At 37.1% G+C, this 9,485-nt stretch overlaps 1 protein-coding gene across 1 annotated transcript; it reads right to left on the bottom strand.

Annotated features, from left to right (window-relative positions):
* Positions 1-3,925: 3,925 nt before the first annotated feature.
* Positions 3,926-9,049, bottom strand: LOC21397823. Its single transcript, XM_024176353.1, has 6 exons — positions 8,587-9,049; positions 7,844-7,936; positions 7,417-7,650; positions 7,073-7,175; positions 4,831-5,060; positions 3,926-4,673 (listed from the first exon to the last, which is right to left on the bottom strand). Exons 1-6 carry the CDS (start codon positions 8,910-8,912, stop codon positions 4,451-4,453), a joined length of 1,209 nt encoding a protein of 402 aa, XP_024032121.1. The 5' UTR covers positions 8,913-9,049; the 3' UTR covers positions 3,926-4,450.
* Between the last annotated feature and the right edge of the window lie 436 nt (positions 9,050-9,485).

The following is a 9,485-nucleotide window of genomic DNA, read 5'->3' as shown; positions in this document are numbered from 1 at the left end:
CGGATCGTATTTCCAAGTGGTTAGACCACCGGTTGCGCGATCTAAAGATAATTGTGTTTGGCGGAGTTCGGGTCTGCTAGATTGGCTACGCTTTTGAAGACACTTTTTCGGAGTGTCGTCTCAAGTGTGTGGTGCCGTGAATAGTGTCACCTTGTAATTTAGATAAACAATATTTACACTGAGCTATATGTTTAGTGTTACCTTCATTTTCCACCTCGTCAATTATGTCGAAGTGATCCCAAACTGTCGAGGTACGCTTGCATTTCCTCCTGGAGGTCGCAACACTTGCCGACGCAGACGCAGACACAGTCGCACTCGCCGCTTCTCCACGCCCACCACCACTATTGCGACCACGACCTCCAATACGTCCACCATGGCTCGGATTAGTAGATTCCTGCGTAACAAACTCATTAGTGGAAAACTGCCCTTCTTCTACATTGTGTTGGGCATCAACGGGAATACCACTATAACCAAAAGGATCCATTATAAAAAAATAAGATGGATTTGAGAGAGATAGAGATTTAGGATAATGTGATAGTTTTTAGAAAAATTGTGAGAGAGATTGAGAGAGATTGAGAGAAATTGAGAGAGATTGAGAGAGATTGAGAGGGATTGAGAGGGTTTGAGTGAGAAAAATGTGTGGGGGATGAGGGATATTTATAGGGAAATTTTGGGGTTAAAAATGATTTTTTTCAAAAAAAATCGGGATAAACGGCTATTTTTTGAAATTCGGGCAGTCGGGCAGTTTCGGGCAATTCAGGTTTTCGGGTAAAATTAAAAAAACTAGTCATTTCAGGTAATTCGGGCAGTCGGGCACCTAGGGCAGGTCGGGTTTCGGGCAGAATTCGGGCAAAAATTCAAAAAACTAGCCATTTTCGGGTAATTCGGGCAGTCAGGCACCTCGGGTTTTCAGGTAGAATTCGGGCAAAATTCAAAAAAAGTAGCCGTTACGTGCATTCGAGCAGGTGGGTTCGGGCATTTTTCAGGCACTTCGGGCACACAGAATTTTCGGGTAATTTTTGGGTCGGGCAATTCGGGCATGGTCGGAAAAATTCAAAAAAATTCCGGCGGACGGCAATAAACGGCGATTAGACGGTGGCGGGCATAAGAGTCAATGCAATTCGGGCTGCCCGAGCCCAAACCCGAAAATCTACCTTGGGCGGGCGGGAAATGGGCTTGCCCGCCCGAGCCCGAAAAAATTCGGGCTTCGGGCAGCTCGCCAACCCGAACTTCCAACACTAGTGTTGATGGGGTGTTGATGGACCCCTCCTTTGCCATGATATTTATTGTAGGAATATTGAGGAATACCCTCTAAAGAGTTGATTATTGGATTTATGCCCTCCGATATTTGAGCTTCGGATGTATGCCCCTTCAAATCTGTTACTGAAATTACTCATGGTCAAAAAGATAATCAACAAGATTACAAATGATAATATGTACCAAAAGCTGCCGAAAGACAATCTGCGATCGCCGATGCTAGTAGCCAAAAAGGAATTTGGTAGATTATATTTCATAATTTACCAGATTATCTTTTTATTTTCAACTAAAAAACAATCACCAAAACAGATGACAAAAGTTTAATATCAAGTCATAATAACGGTTTATATCATGAAATCAACATCAAGTCTCTTATTTTGATGAAAAAAATCCTCAAGGTCTGGGATTTGGCCAATGGTGCTTGGACGCTGCATCTAGAGAAACTGATGAATGGCGTCCACTTAAGACGAATGGTGTGGGAAGCGATGACGGTGAAAATCAATTTGATCTTTAGTCTCACTAGGTAACGACGTCGATCTTTGTGGCTGTTCACAACTGATCTAAACTGGTGGAGTTTGCTCAGATCCATTTATAGAATTAGAATGAATTTTTCAATAATTATTAATAATGTTAATATTATTTTATTTAATAAATATATTTTTCCTTTTTTTTAAGAATTTAAAGGGAGAAGTCAAATCGTTTTATTAATGATTCAATGAAAGAGTTTGGATCTAGGTTATCGGCTCTATTCTCATTCATGGTGCCTCTTACATATCTGAGAAATTAGAATTTACATATGATTCTGGCCTCTATGATACAAGAACTTTGAGGGACAAGTTGAATCATTTTATTAATAGATCGATGAAAGAGTTTGAGTCTAAGTTAAATAAAACTGGTAGGTATCTATATTGATCAAATGAATTTCATTATGATGGTAATTAGAATTTGTCTTGAAACAATTCTTGGTATTCATTGATATTTATGAAATAAAAAATCACTAGATCGTTAGAGTTAGGGCCGCCGTTTACCGGGACTTCGATCGCTGACTCCCCTGTCATCAGGTCAGTACTTTGACATGCCGACACTGGACAGACATCACTCCCCATACATGGTCTTAGGACTTTGCGGAGACTTGTATTCTTGGTAACCAATTGCCCAGGTCTGGTTACTGTGACCCCCTTTGTGAGGAGGCACCTCTTCTCCTGACGTTACGGGGCTACTTTACTGAATTTCCAGCGGGAGTTGTCTCGAGCCCTTATGTATTTTCTACCTACCCACTTGTGTAAAGTTTGACCTAACCCATAAGTTAACTAATTACTTAACTATTGGCGGGTCTCTTTGTCTTTAGCTTATGGGCCTGTTATTCCCGCTTGGATTTGAAACCTATACGTTGATGCTTACGATTTCAATTGCCAAGCTAGTGGTTTAAAAGAGATCTCTAGAAAAGTATTTACTATCCATTTCGGTTAGCTCTCATTCATCTTTCTTTGGCGAGTGGTATGTATTTTCATGGTGCTTGTTTTTCTAATTATGAAGTATGGTCAAGCGATCCTACTCACGTTAGACTTAGAGTACGTTTGTTTTCTATATTCGTCTCTGATTCTGAATCATGATTCATAATTTTCTACAGTATTTTCTCTCATAAAAAATACACGTAAAACGAGAATGATTCTGAATATATAAACTAAACGTCTTATAAGTGCCCTAATGGTTTGGCCAATAGTAGATCAAGAAATATTGAATGGTGATTTTTGTTTTTGTTTTTTTTTTTTTCAGATTTGGCAAGCATTTAGAATAACTAGTAAATTACAACTCTTTAAAAAAAATGCTAGTTACTACCATCTATGGAATAAACTATTTACTACTATAAAGATTTAACACTTGACTAGTTGCTATGATTTGTATTTATTTATTTTGCTTAAACTGTATGCACATCTCTAACTTTAGCTAGCATGAGAAGGATGACAGAATCTATAACCTGTCGGTCAATTTCGGCAATGGCACTTCGTTCATCATGTTTTGCTTCTTTCGAGTGAAAAAAGACGTGTTTACAGCAGCAATAAATAAATAAAGAAATAAAGAAGAAAAAGAGATATAATTGTTTGAAGATTTCGGTCGTTTAAAAGAAAACAAAACGACGTCCATTTACTACTTAAATTGTGCTCCTCTTTATGTCGTAGGAGGGCAGGTTATTCTTTGCTTTAGCGAGTCCTAATCCTAATGAAACACAACAATGATAAGGACTCCTAACGTAATGTGGGCACTACTAATTTATAACAGAATCTGCTCATCACTTAAACTTTGTTCTTAGAAGCATATAATTAATTAAGCAAGCATAATCTGATGAAAAGTGCTAAAATCCAGATTCTTCTTTCAGTTTCGCCCTTTGAGGCCTGCTTTTTCTTCTTGTTCTTCATGTCCGCGACTTTGAAGCTTGTGAACATGATGAGCAATAAGAAGAAAGATGAGACCTTTAACATGAAACTCAAAGAACAAGAATCCAGGCCATAGTTATAGAAGCAAAAGATTAAGGATTTAAGGTGTATTTCTTGTTCTTTTTTTGTGTTTTCTTACTGCTCTCAAATAGGAAGACTCAAAATGACTGTATGCCAAGAACCAAATTTAATGGATGTTTTATGCTCGTTTTCTTATGAAGAAAAAAAGAACAGAGAAGAAAGCATACATACATCCTTTCATTATAAACGGTTCTGCCCAATAGGGCATCTACAGTTAAAAATTATTAATTTGAAATAAGAAGGAAGCAAGTAGAAGAAATCTATGCATGCTACATATCCATATGATGAACTCCAAACCATTAGAGAACCTCATTCTTCGAACAGATGACACATGGAATCCACTAACAAACTAACTCGAACAGATGACACGGAATCCGCTAACAAACTACCTTCTGAATGGTCTAAAAGAAACGGGTAGGAAATTCTCATCTTTAGATATTTTGAAAAATAAATGGAGGGAAAGGAAACAACCCCATGTTCTCATTTATACAAACCCTAAATTCTTTACAAAATTCACAAGTATTCGGCCCCTCTTTCCCCAGAAAGATTACCTTTCAGCACAATGCTTTTCCGTAATGTTCAAAACTTGGAAGGCTTTTTTTTTTTTCTTTTGCCCCTTCCGTAAGGAATGTTGCCATCAACTTTGCTCTTCATCCCTTCCGTAAGGAATGTTGCCATCAACTTTGCTCTTCATCCAACGCATAGACAGGTATTTGCCATAATTTTGTGTTCTTCTTTGGATCATCGGTGAGGCTGAGATCCGTATCGTCTACCTTGAATGTTCTAATAAATGTTTTGGCCCCCATCAAGATAAGCCTCTCGATCATGAATAACTGGTAATTGTTCTCGATCACAGGATCCAGAATGTGGCTATAGTTTGATGAATATGCCAATTTGTACCTGAAAATAAGAGCCATTAACAACTGAAATAAGGAAGTGGTGATTTGGATCCCCAAAACGTTTTTTGGAGAGAATTTTCCTTTCAGATGATAGCATTACGTGAATCGTAAGTCACCATGATCAACAAGAAGATATGTTGTAGAGAAGAGTTTGTTACCTCACAGCGAGAGGTGAAAAGAATCCTGGTGTCCTCTCATTTGAAGCAATAAAAAGAGTTCGTCCTTGTGGAACCCATTTTTCGATTCTGCGGAGAATAATCTCTGCCCGTGTATCCCTGTCAAGATGAGGATGCAGGGTCCTTTTGACTCCAAACCTGTCTTTCCTAGTTTTAATTTTATCACCGCGACGAACATGGATGGCATCATAATCACCAAGAAGAGCTTTAATCTGGAAAATTATTTTTGCAAAATTTTAGATACGTGATGGAAGTATATTGCCAAATATCCTTGATAAGATGTACCAAAATATCCTCAAATATTGTGAGGAGATAGTCAACAGACTAAAGCAATGTTATTGAAGAATAATCCAGAAACATAAGCTCTTTTATCTTCTCTTTTTAAGTTTAAATTCTATAAGAAAGTTGGCATAAGTCGAATGTTAGCCATTTGACAGAACAGATGCAGCGATAGACAACAAAGCCATGTCTATATGATGTTAGAGCTTACAGCTACGATCTAAAACAAAATCTTAGAACCTAAATTTCCTCCTCTTTTTTTTTTTCTTTTTTTTTTTTTTTTGGGGGGCAAAAGGCCCATTAAAAAGCTCAAACATAGAAAGGTAAAACCAAAAAAGGACAAATTATACGGTTGCCCTCCGAACTATAAAGTCTTGTCACAAAATGTCCCTCGAACTTTATTCCCCCCCCCCCCCCCCCCCCCGAACTTCAATAGTTCTTGCAAATTTTCTCCCTCTGTTAAATGCTTGATGAAAAATGTCATGTAAAATGCAAAAATTAACAAAAGAACTGCTAATGTTAATATTTTGAACATAAATAACACGTTTTACACAAATAATGAGTGTCGTTTAAATAATATTTAGTAACCAATTACTCAGCAGAAATTATCATTTTTTTTACTATACTTAACTTTCTCCATAATTTGCTTGGCCTAGGGACTTTTTGGGGTTCATAAATGCGGTCGACAGCAATAACGGAAGTAAAAATTTAATAAAGGGGGAAATTTTACAAAAGTTATTGAAGTTCAGGGGTAAAAAAGCTACAATTAAAGTTCGGGAGGCATTTTGTAACAAGGCCTATAGTTCGGGGGGCAACCGTATAATTTGTCCCTGGGAAAATGATTCTTGGCTTGGAAATCCATTGTAGCTGACCAGATTATTAGAACTCCTCCATCTGGACCAAGCAAAGCAAGAACATATCTGAAGGGAAATCATAAACTACCTCCTTCACTTGTTTATTGTTTTCTTTATTTTTGAACTTCAACCTTAGTTTCTTTACCCCTTCATAAGAACTTTTAGAAGCATGACCCTTACTGACAGGCTCTACGCAAGCATCAGTCTGAAAGGACATTACTAAACTTTAAATTTGTTATGAATAATCGTGTCTTAGCTCGTCGATTGTACTCGAGACGACTATTTAAGGATAACACGGCACTTAGTCCGACCCCCACCCTCTCAAAGGGGCATAATAATCTTTAGAATAATAACCTTGGGTGCAACAATTTAAAGAGCTTAACCATAATTTTTTTTCTTTCTCTAGAAAATCTAGGACTGGCTATTAGGCCATAATTTATCAACTAAGATATTTGTACATCGAGAACTAATAAAGACTTCACCATCACGTCTAAATCAACTATGTAGTTCAATTATTATTCACGTGTCTGAGTTTTTAGAAGCAATTATCCTCTAACAATCCATTTTTCTTATCTCTGTTTTATTTGGTCTTATATATATCGTGTTTCACGTCAGCTTTCACATCCTATATCCCATAACAATTGCAATTCGGAGTGCATAAATTCAAAATAATAGAAACTGTTTAACGATATTAGTGACAGGAACCAATATAGCATTAGAAGTTCTAAAACATAAGAAAAAACTGGCCCACCAGTCACCAGTCACCAAAATTTTTACATTTTCATTCATACTTCATAGCTGAGCCACTAGTTGTTGATGAAAATTGTGTGCGAGATTTTCCTTTCGTGGTTATCTAGGTTTGGAATCATCTATAGCACTAGGAAAACTTAATTTCTCATATATGCACTGATGCACACAAGTAATTTGTACCTAAAAATGTAACGTCCCCCCTTGTATACTCCTAGTAGCCTTTTAACATCCTGCTAATACCCACATCTCAATCAGTTACCAAAACTAAAACAAACTACTAACGAACATACAAATCCTATTGATAAATCCCATCATGTTTCAGTAAACCACGTAATACTAACCTTCTCTGCTGCAATCCTTAATTTTGGTGCCGCCATTGACGGGAGAAACGAGTATGGCAAAATTATTGCACTGTGGTTATTTCGATCTTTGCACTCCATAAACCTAAATAGCAATGATTGTATTTACTTTCTGAGAATAAAAATATCATGGATTGTAAGAATTATATCACAATCGTATTTACTTTGGAATAAACAACCACAGCTTTTATCTCCTAAAAGGGCTGTCACTGAATTTCAGAAAGTATGTATGGCAAAGACCAAATGAATCAGCATAAGTTTATACTAGTTGCGCCTGAAATAGATGATCAAAGGAAATAAGCATCCAAATTCAGAAAAGAAGTTACCATGAAAGAGGGCTTGCAGTTCTGTTTATAAGTAAAAGATTCGAGTAACGACTGTTCTCTTTGAGATTGACTCGACTAACACCCGCTACATGGGCAACTCCTCTAGCTCCTAACTTCATACTTGTCATTAGCACCTGATGCCATAGTTTTGAATTGTCCAAAATTACTGGTACAGTTTCGGATATGAAGTCCATATCATATAAAGAGTCCATCGCACATGAGCTTGCTGCCCACCTGCCAAAGAAAAGGAAATTAGTTCAAATCACATGACAAGGGATTTTATTATGCATACAAATTAACTTTCTGAGAAAATCCAGAGTCGAAAGAGAGTATATGGTAGTGATTCTCCTTCCAAGGGGGAAAAGAAAAGTTCTGTCACTAACTCACTTCTTGAAACTAACAATGAGAAAGAAGTTAATTATCTTACAAGTCCTCTGAAGTTGCATTGTTGTCTTGATGAAGTATTCCCTTCTTGTTGTGTATTGGATTGATACACATTCTCGCAGGCATTACAAAAGTTCTGCAACAAGGAAAACCAACAAAATAGAAAAAATATCAGACAATCCTATCGATATAGAAACCAAGCCATTTCATGATAACCCGATGTCCCCTAACTTCAACACTGGTCAGTTGGTAGGATAGTAAGACTACTCAGTCTTCTCAACAAGATCTTAGGTTTGCTTTGTCCCACTGCAATGAATTGAGCAATACAACGGATCCATGTACCACACGGGGATGCACTGCATCCTCAGGGTCATCTGGGTACGCCACCTCTATCCTTATAACCCTTTTTTTAAGGGAAAAAACATATCCCCTAACTTCCAAAATTAGTGACCAATCCAGGTTTAACAAACCAACGAACATAAAAGTCGGAATTACGGAGAAGTTCAATGGGGATGGTTACCATCATAACTCCATCTCACAAACTAATAGACGTCAACTTCTATATCAAGTTCAATGTGTCAAGAAATGCACAACTAATTCAAATGACTTTCACAACACTCAATTCAAAATTCCAAACACAACCCTTTTCACACAATCCATAAATTGACAATTCTCTGCTCGCAAACAAAGGGATTATTAAGCATTTCAACCTTAAAAAAAAAAAAAAAAAAAAAAAAAAAAAGAACAGAGAAACAAAAAAAAACCCAGAAAAAGATCTCAACTTACCTCTTAAGGAACATGGCCTCTTCGAGGGCACACCTGAGGCTAGATTCCTGGTGACCGAGACCTTCACAGGAGTTGCAATGCTTTCCAGGGCAGTCAATTCTGTTGCCCCAATACAAGTACTTTTCGTTGCCCGTGTGATGGTACTTGCGTTTCCTCAATCCGAGGCCGAATTCTGGGTTTTTATAGGATGATAAGAGGGACCCATTTGTGGAAATTAGATAAGAGAAAAGGAACAGGAGAGCAATGGCGGCCACGGAGAGGACGGAGAGGATGATTGAGGATCTGGGTTTGTTTGGTTTGGGCTTTGGGGTTCTGCGGAACGCCATTGAAGTTGCAGAGAAGAAGATTGAGGAAATATCTACGGAGAGCTCTTTGTCGCTCAGATCTTGCTTGCTTGGTTGCTTGCAAGGCAAATGCCAAGGCCATCATCATTGTCATCATAAGCTCCACATGGGATGGTGTTTGTTTGTTAACTACTTGGTTAAAGCTTAAGGCAATTGATTAGGGGTTTTTTTTTTCAACATTTACCAAACACCTAGGAACAATGGTAACGAGGACTAATAATAATAATAATAATAATAATAATAATAAGGCATTCTTTTATCTTGAGACTTTGAGGGCTTTTTGTTTTGTTTTTTTTTTTTTTTTTGATGTTTTTGAGGTAGGTAATTTGAGACTTGTTGGGTGCGTTTGGAATTGGTTCCAAAACGTTTTTATTTTCTGTACGAAAATGAAAATGAAAACGTTTTTAGTTTCATTTTTGAATTATTTCTAAAAATGCCTTTGGTAGTTTTATTTAGAAATTGATTTCAGTTTTAAAAAAAACTGAAACTGCGTTTGGTGGTTTAATTTTTGAAAACATGTAATAATATATTAAATAAATAATATTATTAAATATA

Source organism: Morus notabilis, unplaced genomic scaffold, assembly GCF_000414095.1.
Source record: "Morus notabilis unplaced genomic scaffold, ASM41409v2 Scaffold224, whole genome shotgun sequence".
In the NCBI taxonomy this organism is placed as follows: domain Eukaryota; kingdom Viridiplantae; phylum Streptophyta; class Magnoliopsida; order Rosales; family Moraceae; genus Morus; species Morus notabilis.
This window is presented reverse-complemented; position numbering and strand designations above follow the sequence as displayed.

Bases quoted from the DNA above. Each gene is read 5' to 3' on its own strand.
- LOC21397823 (XM_024176353.1), bottom strand. From the start codon at position 8,912: ATGGCGTTCCGCAGAACCCCAAAGCCCAAACCAAACAAACCCAGATCC. The intron at 7,651-7,843 runs GTAAGATAATTA...TTTCTTTGGCAG, and splicing joins AATGCAACTTCAGAGGACTT to GTGGGCAGCAAGCTCATGTG. The intron at 7,176-7,416 runs GTAACTTCTTTT...ATTGCTATTTAG, and splicing joins ACTGCAAGCCCTCTTTCATG to GTTTATGGAGTGCAAAGATC.